This window comes from Polypterus senegalus, chromosome 13, assembly GCF_016835505.1.
Source record: "Polypterus senegalus isolate Bchr_013 chromosome 13, ASM1683550v1, whole genome shotgun sequence".
Lineage (NCBI taxonomy): Eukaryota > Metazoa > Chordata > Cladistia > Polypteriformes > Polypteridae > Polypterus > Polypterus senegalus.
The window spans coordinates 13,576,952-13,590,501 of record NC_053166.1 but is presented as its reverse complement, the minus strand read 5'-3'; the positions used below and the strand labels follow the sequence as shown (position 1 = coordinate 13,590,501).

At 40.6% G+C, this 13,550-nt stretch overlaps 1 protein-coding gene across 1 annotated transcript; it reads right to left on the bottom strand.

Annotated features, from left to right (window-relative positions):
- Positions 1-1,223: 1,223 nt before the first annotated feature.
- med7 (mediator complex subunit 7) lies at positions 1,224-11,913 on the bottom strand. Its single transcript, XM_039775732.1, has 2 exons — positions 11,766-11,913; positions 1,224-2,208 (listed from the first exon to the last, which is right to left on the bottom strand). Exon 2 carries the CDS (start codon positions 2,198-2,200, stop codon positions 1,487-1,489), a length of 714 nt encoding a protein of 237 aa, XP_039631666.1. The 5' UTR covers positions 2,201-2,208; positions 11,766-11,913; the 3' UTR covers positions 1,224-1,486.
- Between the last annotated feature and the right edge of the window lie 1,637 nt (positions 11,914-13,550).

The window sequence follows — 13,550 nt, the reverse complement described above, 5'->3', positions numbered from 1 at the left end:
GAGGTCAGGCGCGTGAGCATGGGGACCAGTCAATGGTATCAATTCCTTCATCCTCTTGCCACATGAGCCCGGGCATTGTCGTGCACCAGGAGGAACCCAGGAGCCGCTGCACCAGCATAGGGTCCGACAATGGGGTCCAAGGATTTCATCCCGATACCTAATGGCAATCAAGGTGCTGTTGTCTAGTCTGTAGAGGTCTGTGTGTCCCTCCATGGATATGCCTCCCCAGAGATACCATCACTGACCCGCCACCAAACTGGTCATGCTGAACGAGGTTACAGGCAGCATAACGTTCTCCACAGCTTCTCCAGACCCTTTCATGTCTGTCACATGTGCTCAGGGAGAACCTGCTCTCATCTGTGAAAAGCACAGGGCGCCTGCCAGTGGTGGACCTGCCAATTCTGGTATTCTATGGCAAATGCCAATCAAGCTCCATGGTGCCCATTAGAGGACATCAGGTCCTCAGGCCACCCTCATGAAGTCTGTTTCTGATTGTTTGCTCAGAGACATTCACACCAGTGGCCTACCTGCCTGCCTGCTGGAGGTCATTTTGTAGGCTCTGCCAGTGCTCATCCCGTTCCTCTTTGCCCAAGGGAGCAGATACCAGTGGGTCCTGCTGATGGATTAAGGACCTTCTATGAGGGGCACTGACCAGCTCTCCTAGGGTAACCTGGAATCTCCTCCATGCCCCTGAGACTGTGCTGGGAGACACAGCAAACCTTCTGGAAATGGGAGGCACGTATTGATGTGCCATCCTGAAGAAGCTGGTCTACCTGTGTCACCTCTGTAGGGTCCAGATATGGCCTCATACTACCAGTAGTGACACTGACCGTAGCCAAACGCAAAATGAGTGACCGAACAGACGAGGAGTGAAAAATGTCAGTGGCCTTTCTCCACCTGTTAAACCATTCATTCCTGTTTTGGGGGTCGTCTCATTGTTGCCCCCCTCCCCAGTGCACCAAAACAGTTGAAACTGATGAACAAGCCCCTCTGCTACTTAACTGACCAGATCAATAGCCCACAATTGTGAGTGACGTGACGCTATACTCTCATTAAAAAGTGGTCCTTTCATTTTTTTGAGTGGTAATACTTTTGTCATCTTGTTTCAAAAGCCATTAGTCAACATCTTCCTCGTGTACATCATTTACCTATTCTTCTCCAAACATTTTCTGAAAAACAAAAGAAAATATCCAAACTAACATAACAAGAACAAGCACACAAGAGAAATTCAATCATTTTTATATATAAAAATGTTCAATGCAGTGGTGGGATAAATGATTATATTGTAAACTTCATTATAAATTAAAAAAAAATGCAATCAAGAATTATATAGATTAAATATTACGTATACTGCATAAATAAGAGGTGACTTCATAACTGTATGCAACTTTCAAGACTTCAAAACCTCCCAAATAAAAAATGGACTCTATCCTCATGAAAAGAAAGCATTAAGGCAATAAAGAAAATTACACCATTAAACCGCCACCTATGTCATCTCGTCAATAAGGGCACACATAGCCGCATCCTTATCAAAAGGCTGATCCTTCTTTGAATGAACATTCACTTCTTTTTCTTTGTCAGACTGTCCCGTCATGCAGCTTGCGTTGACGTCTTCTATGTCCATGGGCTCAGACTTAAGTCTCAAGGCTCCTGCTGTGGTCCCGCCAGACTGAGGCAGATCATCCGGCAGAGAAGCCAAACAGGACTGGATCATTTCAATGACTCTTTCTAGATGTTTCTGAAACCGCTCTGCCGTCTCCAAGCGTTGGCGCTTTTGTACCTCCATCATGACCCGCAAAGTTTCCCTTGCCTGGTGGGGACGATACTCGTTGATCAGGTGATGCATGTGTACAAAAAGCAGCTTAAGGTCCTCCAGCTTTTCCTCTCGTTTGATGCTCCCTGGACTTTTAATAAGGATATCCAACAGGTCCAGGAAATTCACCAGAATGGACATGTTGAGTTTTTTCAGTTCTTTCTTGTGGTCAAACTGCATCGGGTGGAGGCGTTCGATGCCCTGACTTTCGAGGGGACGGATAATGAGATCATCACATTGAAACTGATTGCCGAACATCATGTAGCTGTCCTTTACTGGAGGAGGTGGTTTGGGGGCAAGACCTTTGCGAATGTTCTCATCCGTATATTCCTTGATGTACTGCATTGGCGGCAGGGGCAGGGCACTGACTTGTTGGGGCTCAGCCATGATAAGATCTGGTGAAAGAACAGATACATTTAGCGAGTGTGGGGGCACCACAAAGATCAAATGACAATTTTTTAAACTACAAAATGGCAGATATTCAATTAGATATGCTTTATTAATCCCCAAAAGGGAATTCCAAAAGAACAAACCGTAAAAACAATACACAGATACTGACCCAAAGAACAAGTCAAGTTGGGGAGCATGCACCCACTACAAGACGAAACAACTCGGGATCCCAGTTTGCCACCCCCCCAGGCAGACACGTGGTCCACTTCCACCCTCCGAAAATGACCCTCTATCTGCCACAGCCAGGTGTTACGTGGGTGACCCCTTGGCCTGCTCCAGTCACTCGGGTCCCCAATGACGAGGATCTTACGAGCCGGATCACCCTCGGGGAAACGCGCCACATGGCTGTAGTGCCGTAAGTGACGCTCCCTCACAATGCAGGTCAAGTGCCACCTTGGGGACTCCATGAGCAACACAAAGTCAAACCAGCGGTACCCAAGGATTCTCTGAAGAGACACACATGAAGGAGTCTAGTCTTCATCTCAGATCACTGGATAGCGTCCATGTCTCACAAACAGGAAGCACCAGGAGTCTAAAGACTTGGACCTTCGTCCTTTTGCATAGATATCAGGAGCACCACACAGCCCTTTCCAGTGACCTCATGACCCCGAACCGATGAATGACCTAAAAAGGCAAGCAGTAAACTGCAACACGTTTAACATTAAAATTTAAGTTAGCAAAAACTGAAAAAAACTAATAGGTTACAACCTACAGATGTTCTGCAGCAGGTAAAGCAAACAATTTGCACAGGTGTCCCAACTTCTGTAACTTAAAGCACAGTTGAAACACACTGTATTACTACACCTTCTGAAGTGCTACTGGGACAATATTACACCTTTGACTGGTAGTGTGGGTGTGTATATATAATATATATATAAATAAATAAATAAATAAATATAATATATATATATATATATATATATATATATATATATATATATATATATATATATATATATATATATATATATATATATATATATATATATATATATATATATATATATATATATATATATATATATATATATATATATATATATATATAACACTGCTCAAAAAATTAAAGGAACACTTTGAAAACACAGATCTCAATGGGAAAAAGAAATCCTCCTGGATATCTATACTGATATAGACTGGGTAATGTGTTAGGAACGAAAGGATGCCACATCGTTTGATGGAAATGAAAATGATCAACCTACAGAGCCCTGAATTCAAAGACGCCCCAAAAATCAGAGTGAAAACATTATGTGGCAGGCTAGTCCATTTTGCCAAAATTGAATTGCAGCAACTCCAAATTGTACGCAGCACTTTGTATGGCCCCTGTGTTCTTGTATACATGCCTGACAACATCGGTGCATGCTTCTAATGAGATGACAGATGGTGTTGTGGGGGATCTCCTCCCAGATCTGGACCAGGGCATCACTGAGCTCCTGGACAGTCTGAGGTGCAACCTGGTGGCATTGGATGGACCAAAACATAATGTCCCAGAGGTGTTCTATTGGATTTAGGTCAGGAAAGTGTGGTGGCCAGTCAATGGTATCAATTCCTTCATCCTCCAGGAACTGCCTGCATACTCTCACCACATGAGGCCAGGAACTGTCGTGCACCAGGAGCCACTGTACCAGCATAGGGTCTGACAATGGGTCCAAGGATTTCATCCTGATACCTAATGGCAGCCAAGGTGCCTTTGTCAAGCCTGTAGCGGTCTGTGTGACCCTCCATGGATATGCCTACCCAGACAATCATTAACCCACCACCAAACTGCTCATGCTGAATGATGTTACAGGTAGCATAATGTTCTCCATGGCATCTATATATAAATAATTCACCAAGGCAAGGCACCAAGGCAAGAAACCCATGGAAAGCACGCTGGAAGGGGCGTGGATTCACCAAGCCGCAGACGTTCATAGAGACATGTTTCTTGCGGAGGTGAATCGCCATATGCGGCATGTAAAACGGTTTGTGAGGGGTATCCCATGGGCTCCTTAAAACAATCCTTTACAACCGAGGTTAAACACAATGAAGTAAGCAGTCTTTAAAAACTGAGTTTTCGGTTACAACGCCTGACCGCGTGCACCATAGAAAACTGTTTTACACACTACATACAGCAATTCGCATCCGCGACAAACATGCGTCTTCTTAGATGCTGCTGCGGGAACACGGAAAGTCTACGTGAGTCACAGGTGCATCTGGACTGTGCAAAGACGACGACTCAAGTGACGAGTTGGAGGTGGGCACACGAGCGATGGCGGTCCGCCAGTTTCAGTCATGGACGATTGTGTGTTGGTTTGTTCCGTGCATTGTTACAATGTTGCTTTTCTTTCGGATTTATTACATTACCGATTTTTCAAATGTTAATTTTCTCCCTATGCTTAAAAATCATTAAAAAACTGGCCTGATTATGCGGCGTATGGTACGCCACGGGTTGGCTAGTCTTCTATAATACGCTACCATGGCTGTCCGTTTGTCAGTCCAGGATTTTAAAATCACCTGTAGCTCGCAAACCGTTTGACCAATTGAGCTGAAATTTGGTACACAAATACTACGTGATGTCTACTATCCGTTTTCAGGGTGATGATTGACCCCCAAGGTTATTCCTCTTTTTATTTTATTTTAGAATCAACTCTCGGCAACAGGGTGGCCGTGCGGTGTGTGTGTGTATGGGCGCTATTCTCATCCCTACCACCTTCTCCGTCACTTCCCCAAACTCTTCATATCTTAAGTCTTCAATCTGCCTGAAGAAGGATTTAAGTGAAAAAATTAAAGAAAACATACGAAGTAATCGCAACACAAACATTGACTTAATCAGTTTTAACGCGAAAAGATGCCAACGGAAGAAGAGAAGAAGCGGGCGGCTAGGGTGGAGAAAAGAAGAGCTGCTCAGGAAGCAGCAAGCACGTCAACCTCTGAGCAAATGAATGGAAAACATACAGAAAAAGAGGATGGAAACTGTAAGTCAAGTGGATTCACTCCACGTTATCATGCAGTGCGCCGTTACTGGTCAATAATAATGTTTTATTTATGTAGTGCCTATCATACACTCAAGGACACTTTACAATTTAACAAAAACACATTAACAAGACAGTAGAAGTTACATACAAGTAAATGAATGATACTCGTTAATAGGACGTTTTTTTAACCGGAGTTGGAAATGAATAAGAAGAGTTTTCCTCGCGAAGATGGGAGTGGAAGAGCATTCCAAATTTTAGGGGCTATCACACTGAAAGCTCTACCACCCACAGTTACTAACCAGTATTTGGGTAGAGTGAGTAACTTAGCGTCTAATGATCGTAATGCACGGGCACGAGTTTAAGGAAGCAGCAGCTCAGACAGATAATGAGGGGCTAAACCATGAAGAGCTTTAAAGGTGATGAGAATAATTTTATATTTGATTCTTGAAGAAACTGGTAACCAATACAAATCATAAGAGGACAGGAGTGATGGGAGCAGATTTTTTTAGTGTGTGTAAGTAAACGAGCAGCAGAATTCTGAACATACTGTAATCTATTGACATATTAGTCGGGAGGCCATAAAACAAAGCACTGCAATAGTCCAGACGGGTAGTGATGAAAGCAGGAATGAGTGTTTCAGTGTCATTCACACGGAGGAAAGAACGCAGATGAGCAATGTTGTGGGGAAGAAAAACAGCGGTCTGTACTATTGAGCTAAACGTGTGCTTGGAAAGCAAGGAGCTGATCAAAGATGACACCCAAATTACAGACTGATGCTGAGGGTTCAACCAGGATCCCATCAATATCAATTTTTAGCTCACAAAGGGTAGAGACGTACCAGCCAATAGGATTTCTGTTTTATCAGGATTAAAGTCATAAAAAAAAATTCTCTGTCATCCAATGATTGATTTCCCGAATGCAATCAGTCAATCAGTGCAAGTATACAGTGCAAATAAATATTACAATCTTAGTTCTGAATCACAATCAGATTATTTAGGTGGTTACCTACCAGGTAGGGCGGCACGGTGGCGCAGTGGTAGCGTTGCTGCCTTGCAGTATGGAGACCTGGGTTTGCATGTTTTCCCCGTGTCTGCGTGGGTTTCCTCCCACAGTCTAAAGCCATGCAGGTTAGGTGCATTGGTGATCCTAAAATTGTCCCTAGTGTGCGTGTGTGGCGCCCTGCCAGGGGTTTGTTCCTGCCTTATGCCCTGTGCTATCTGGGATTGGCTCCAGCAGACCCCGTAACCCTGTGTTTGGATATAGCAGGTTGGATAATGACTGACCTACCTACCAGGTAACTCTGGCGGTTGGTCGACCAGTCGGCAAACATCAGCCACGTCCTCGCTGGTGGCGAGAAGCAGCTCACAGATAAGTGATAGTGTACTGTATCTGCCAAATAATACAAAGAGTACATGACGTGTTCTGCCCTTATTGGCGCACTTTTGCTTCCCCTTGCAGAGTTCGAACCTCAGTGTCAAGAAGGTGTCACAAGGCTTACATGCTTAACAAGTAAAAGATACATTTTGCTGTTAAGGTAACATGCCTATTGTTTACGAAGCAGCAATTTCAACATCTTCTTTATCCATGTAAAATGTAAGCTGCTGCACTTAAAACAATCTTGCTGTCCAAACTGAAATAGTATCCGTTTTAATTTAAAGGACAAAATAAAAAAGGCCTGAATTCATCAGAGTGTGTTTTTTTTTCTTGCCATTTGTCTAAAAATACAGACGACTTCTCTAATTCTCTTTTCTCACTTTATTTAACCTAAAGTCTAAGCTCTCTGACTGCTCTTTGTTGATCAGATTTTGCAATTGGCCAACTTAACGATCGAGTAATTTTTTACTGAAAATTGGCCGATGTAGACCGGAGGCTAACTGAAGCATCCCTAAAAATATAAATATTCGAAAATATTTTAGAATAGGCGCCGAAATAAAAAGGTGTGAAAGAGATTCATTTTATTCTGTTCATAAACAGCACTATGGGGGATATATTACTAGCCACGCTACCTGCCTTAGACGGGTAACAGAATAATTTTAAAATATCTGCGATCTCTTGCCCTACATACACTATAAAGTACTTTGCTCAGTATTTGGGGTTGTGTGTGAATGTTTCTTCACATCCACTCCCTATCTCGTTCCCATAAAGCCTGCTACTCAGACTCCGTCATTATTTTGAGGCGGCTTTCCCCCCTCCTGTCCGGATTTATACTTGCCGCCTTTGAAGGGGACTTTTCACATGCATCCCCCCCCATGCTGTTTTTCCTCCTTGTGCGTCTCACACTCACACTTCCTCTTTCGTTGCATCACCAAAGCCAAAAAAAAACTGACACACTGTTCACCGGGACTGGACAAACAGACTTTAAGGTTTTATTATATACAGTAGTAGACATCTGATACTTCAGAATTAATTGATTAGCTAGAAAATATTTAAATTAAAATGGACTTAACATTTTTAGTATAAAAAAAAAAATTATAAATTATATACAGTACAGGCCAAAAGTTTGGACACACCTTCTCATTCAATGTGTTTTCTTTATTTTCATGACCATTTACATTGGTAGATTCTCACTGAAGGCATCAAAACTATGAATGAACACATGTGGAGTTACGTACTTAACAAAAAAAGGTTAAATAACTGAAAACATGTTTTATATTCTAGTTTCTTCAAAATAGTCACTCTTTGCTCTGATTACTCTCTCTTGGCATTCTCTTGAACACCTGTGAAGTGAAAACCATTTCAGGTGACTACCTGTTGAAGCTCATCGAGAGAATGCCAAGAGTGTGCAAAGCAGTAATCAGAACAAAGGGTGGCCATTTTGAAGAAACTAGAATATAAAACATGTTTTCAGTTATTTCACCTTTTTTTGTTAAGTACATAACTCCACATGTGTTCATTCATAGTTTTGATGCCTTCAGTGAGAATCTACCAATGTAACTGATCATGAAAATTAATAAAACACATTGAATGACGAGGTGTGTCCAAACTTTTCACCTGTACTGTACATTATATAAAAAAAATCCAGAGGCAAGACTTTTTACATGAGATTTTTTTCAAGTCCCGCCCTTCTCTCAACCACACACGGTCCTCTCACCTCTCATTCGTGTGAATGCTTTTGTCAGACACAGTTCCTGCTCTCTCAGCTCTTATAAATTTTTATGTTTTCCACACTTTAAGTTGCCAATTAAAGGAGAAATATTATGTCCAAATCTTATTGAAGAATTTCATCCCAAAGGGTTAACAACAGAAAAAATGAGTACACGGGCAATCCTAGCACCGAGAAAGGATGAAGTCAAATGAATTAACGCGAAAACTGTTGATCAGTTACACAGCAAGTTGGTTAAATGTGTACCAATAGACTCTCCTGAAACAGTTGTTGGTGAAAACATCACCTTATAATACCCATACAATATCTACAACCATTAACACCGTCTTGTCTTCCACCGGCTGAATTACTGTAGAAAGAAGGATGTATCGAAAAAGATAATGTAGTACATCTTCCGTAGATAACATTACACCACAAAGGAGATCTTGATATGCCATTCGTATTAAAACAAACATTTACAGTTTCCCGTTAGAATAGCTTTTGCAAAGACAATTAACAAATCACAGAGCCAAACATTCGAAAAAGTCTGCTTATTTATTAGAGAGAAAGAAAAGAAATTCTTTCACAGGCAGTTATATGTTGCGTTGTCATGATGAAAGTCCAAACACAGAATCAAAATTTAATGCGATATTGACAAAAATTTATTTCAAAAAAACTGTTTTACAGTAAAAGTTTAAAAAATATTTGTGTTAATTTCAAAGCCAAACAGAACGAAATTGTATAATGTAACGAAAAACTCTAATGCAACATGAAACAATTTACTGTCAAATTATTACGTTTTATTATTTTTTAATATGGTTAATTACTCGCTGTAATGTAAAATAGTTTTATTATGCATATGTAACAATTCCCATGAAAATGAAAATCTGTTGAAATTGTACATCCGCATCCCCCTACGCGAGTGGCAGAGCCCTAAAATGGCTAGCAAGTGGCGCCAGCCCGGGGCTTGGTGAGCAAATCTACAGGCTGTCAAATAAACGAACCACATGCCGTGGCGGAGCGTAAAGGGGCTGACATCCGAGGTTCGATCCCAGAGAGGTAAGCAGTAGAGTTTGTACGCCTGATGAGCCCAAATGAGGGCGAAACACATGTTGCATTATTTGACAGTAAACTATGCAATCAATCTATATTATAGATAGATAGATAGATAGACAGATATGAAAGGCACTATATAATAGATAGATAGATAGATAGATAGATAGATAGATAGATAGATAGATAGATAGATAGATAGATAGATAGATAGATATGGCACTATATGATAGATAGAGTATGTATGTATGTATAAGAGAGAGAGAACAGAGACAATTTTTCAATTTACGTTACTTAACTTGAAACTCCAACTTACAGGAACACTAGAGATGTAAATTATCCGATATCAGAGCAACATTCCTGATATGAAAGTTGGGATATTTGTGGCCTAAAAATGGAACCCCAGTTATTGAAAGAGTGGTAACTTTTTCTCAATTGAATTTTATAAATAACAATAAAAAATACTGGGAATTGCATAAATAAGCTTAAAGATTTCTCAGAGGTTAACTACGAGGTGTGGCAGAAAAGTAATGAGACTGGCAACACTCAAGCGATCTGGCAATGCTGCGCTGTTGTCCTTGATAGAGCACGTGTATCAGTACCCTCCCATAGCTCAGTGCGAGTTTCAACTCCTTCCGTTAACTACGTGATTTTTGTGACTGCTATTAGCGAAGTTGTGTTTTTGGTTGTGCGTCACGCAAAATGGAACAGCGGAATTTGGAGCAATGTTGTGCCATTAAACGGCAAGTGTGACGTTTGAAAAGTTAAAACAGGCCTATGGGGAACATTCTTTATCCTGAGCTCAAGTTTTTCGCTGGCACAAATCATTTTTGGAAGGCAGAAAACACGCTGAAGATGAACATCGTTCAGGAGGACTTCAACTTCGAAAACCAATGAAAACATCAAACGTGTGAACACTCTTGTGAGATCAGACCGTCGTTTAACATTAAGAATGTCGAGTGAACAATTAAATTTGAACAGATTTACAGTTCATCAAATTTTGACTGAACATTTGCACATGTGAAAAGTCTGTGCCAAAATGGTGCCGAAAAACTGCCCTCTCCATAACAGAATTTTTGACCTCAAAAGGCATTCCTGTGGTTCCCCAGCCCCCTTATTCACCTGACCTCAGTCTGTGTGACTTTTTCCTTACTTTTTCCTTTTTCCTAAACTGAAAAATGTTCTCAAAGGACGTCATTTTGGGACTTTAGAAAACATCCAAAAGAGTGTAACAGACATGCTGAAGACCATACCGGTTGAAGACTTCCAGCGCTGCTACCAACAGTGGGAACAACGCCTCCATCGGTGTGTAGCTGCCCAAGGGAACTACTTTGAAGAGGATAACATTGATGTTTGAAAAAAATAAAAACTCATTACTTTTCTGCCACACCTCGTATAACATCATGCTGGTCTATAATTTCTAATACTGTAAATACATCTCTTAATAAAAAGGTCAGACACAAAGCATATCCCTTTATCATATTCTTGTATGAAAATATTCCCAGATAAAATTGATTGATTATTCCAGATGAGAACCGCGTGAAGTGAAAAGTTGTGGTTTTAAAAGCAATGATAAAAGTTAAATTTTCCAAGAGCCAAGGGTTTGTTTGTAAACATTACATAACTGGGTAGGTAATTTGCTGAACTTCAAATTACAAGACAATAAAAAAACGTTTTTTAAAAATATATAATTTTCGAATCCAAATCATGAGGCACTTTCATTTGAGATGCATTTCTTGATTCGATTAATTTAAAAAACTTAAAAGGACTCAAGGACTTAAACACCCCCTAAGTATCGTTTAACCAAGGCATTTCATTTCTTTTGACGTATTTGGTCTTACTTTTACAAATAAATTTGAAAATGGCTGAAATGATAAATTTACAAATTTGGGAATTAATAAAACCAGATTAAGCGAGGTAAACAAGTCTATAGATCCCCTCTACTTTAGCAAGTAAAGCTGACACAAATAGTTAAGTCTAATTGTGGTCGGCCTTTTAAAAAATTATATATTTATTCATTTTCGGTATTTAAATTAAAGACAGGCTGCTCCTCCACTGCATTCTTCGTGTGATCTGCCTCAAACACGCACTTGGTGAGCCTTTTCGAAGTGTTCAGCGTTTACTGATATTTACCTTTCATTTAAATCTTCGCTTTTCCGCGCAAATATTTGGACGACTCACCATAAAGTGCACAAACCTTAAACATGGCATTTGTTTTATTGATTAATTACTTAATAATCGTTTAAAGATAAATTACTCAACGTTGGAAACCGCTTGGATGCTTTTCTCTTACAATGACTCGTAGAAGCACAACTATCGACTGAGGTTTACCAACTCAATAAAAGAAAATCTAAGACTCGAAAAAAATCGCTTTCTTGTATAATCTTAAACAAAATATACTTTTAAAGCATACCTTTTGTTCTTTAAGTATTCCACCAGCGGGAGTCCAAACAATAACGTGAGACTAACATTAACTCTAACAAATCGGGAAAATGCCTTTTCCGCTCTCCTCAGATAGCTACCTTTACTGCGTACTGATTGGCTCACAGCTTTAGCACAAAACGGGAAACGGAAATACAATCCAAAAGCTACTGACAAAGAAGCGAAAATCTTATTGGCCACCGTGAAGTACATATTTTTTTATTTGACGTTGTGCGTGTTCGTTATTGCTGAGGAATCAATCTCTTGAAAATGATTGGGCCATCCGTAAAGGGATAATACGATAGGCGGGGACAAACCTAATCTGGAATTTGGTGAGTAGTGATGGGCTGGCTGAGTGGTGGATGAATTACTGTGAATCTGTCAGCTATAGTGATGGGCAGATGATGCTTGTCGAGCCCCGTGAAGCTTTTGAAGCATCTTTTTAATTGTGCCGGTAAAATAAATCGAAGCTTCGAATACATCTGCAGTGACATGTGGTGGGTTTCAGAAATCATAATTGCCAAGAGGTTTACACTGCCCAAGTACTATCGGACAGGTGCACGTAAAAGCTAAAATACCAGGAACACTCTGTGTGTTCATTTTGATGTTATGAAAACCATGTTATCATTAGTCCTCAAGATGTCATTTGCTGCCATTATGAATACTGCACTTGTATCACCAAGCCGGTGCTCACCTACGCCAAGTGTCAAATGGCTACTTCTTGTTTGCGTGTCTCTTTCAGGTAGCCCAATAGCCTTAGAAGAACCTCTAGCTGCTGTCGCACTAGGTGGAATTATTTTGAGACGTTGGCAAGCTGGCCGGTTTCATAGCCCACTCCCCCTCGCCCTGCAGCTGGTACTAAACTGCTCAATTGTATGATGGAGTGCCGACCAGTATTACTGCCGATTCGTGCCCAGGCCGAAGGAGCCTGACAGCGCCGTTAACATCTAAAGCAGGGGTGCCCAATGCGTCGATCGCGATCGACTGGTAGATCGGAAACGGAGTGCAGGTAGATCGCGTCTATCCTATATCCTCCCCATGGCATTTGCCACTTGATTGACATACAGGGCGGCCAGTCTGAGATCTCTTTTCTTCTAACACACTGGTCATCCCGCACGTACGATCAAACGCGCCAGCTACTGCAAAACTCCGGCTATCTAAGCGATCTAGTTAGCTTTCCCAATTCATATCGACTAAAAAAGGGATTAAAAAAAAAAAATGTTGTTTGGGATTAAAAAAAAAAAATGTTGTTTATGGGCTGGATGTGGAATTGGAAGAGGATTTTTTTCTCTCACAATGTCACAATCGAAATGCGTTTGTCTGATCTGTCATTCTATCATTGCTATTCCAAAGAAGGAAAATGTGGAAAGGCACTTTCGAACTGTTCATAAAAACTACGAAACTGACTTCCTTCCGAAAAGCGATCTGAGAAAGAGAAAGGAGAGGGAACTAAAGTTGCAGTTGAGACGCAATGGAAAGCGTGTGCGCTACTTGACAGCATACTCTACAGAGCAGATTGAAAATTGTCTGTCAGACTTTATCTAATGGAAAAAAAGTAACGATTCGAGTGTTGCTCAATGTAGCGAAGTAAAAGTGGCGTTTCTTCTTCACAAATGTACTCAAGTAAAAGTAAAAAAGTATGGTGCTCTTAGAAGTACACTTTTTTAAAAAAAGTTACTCAAGTAAATGTAGCTTGTTACTACCCACCTCTGATACTCATATATATATATATATATATATATATATATATATATATATATATATATATATATATATA

Excerpts from the sequence above, each read along its gene's own strand:
- med7 (XM_039775732.1), bottom strand. The coding sequence starts at position 2,200 with ATGGCTGAGCCCCAACAAGTCAGTGCCCTGCCCCTGCCGCCAATGCAG.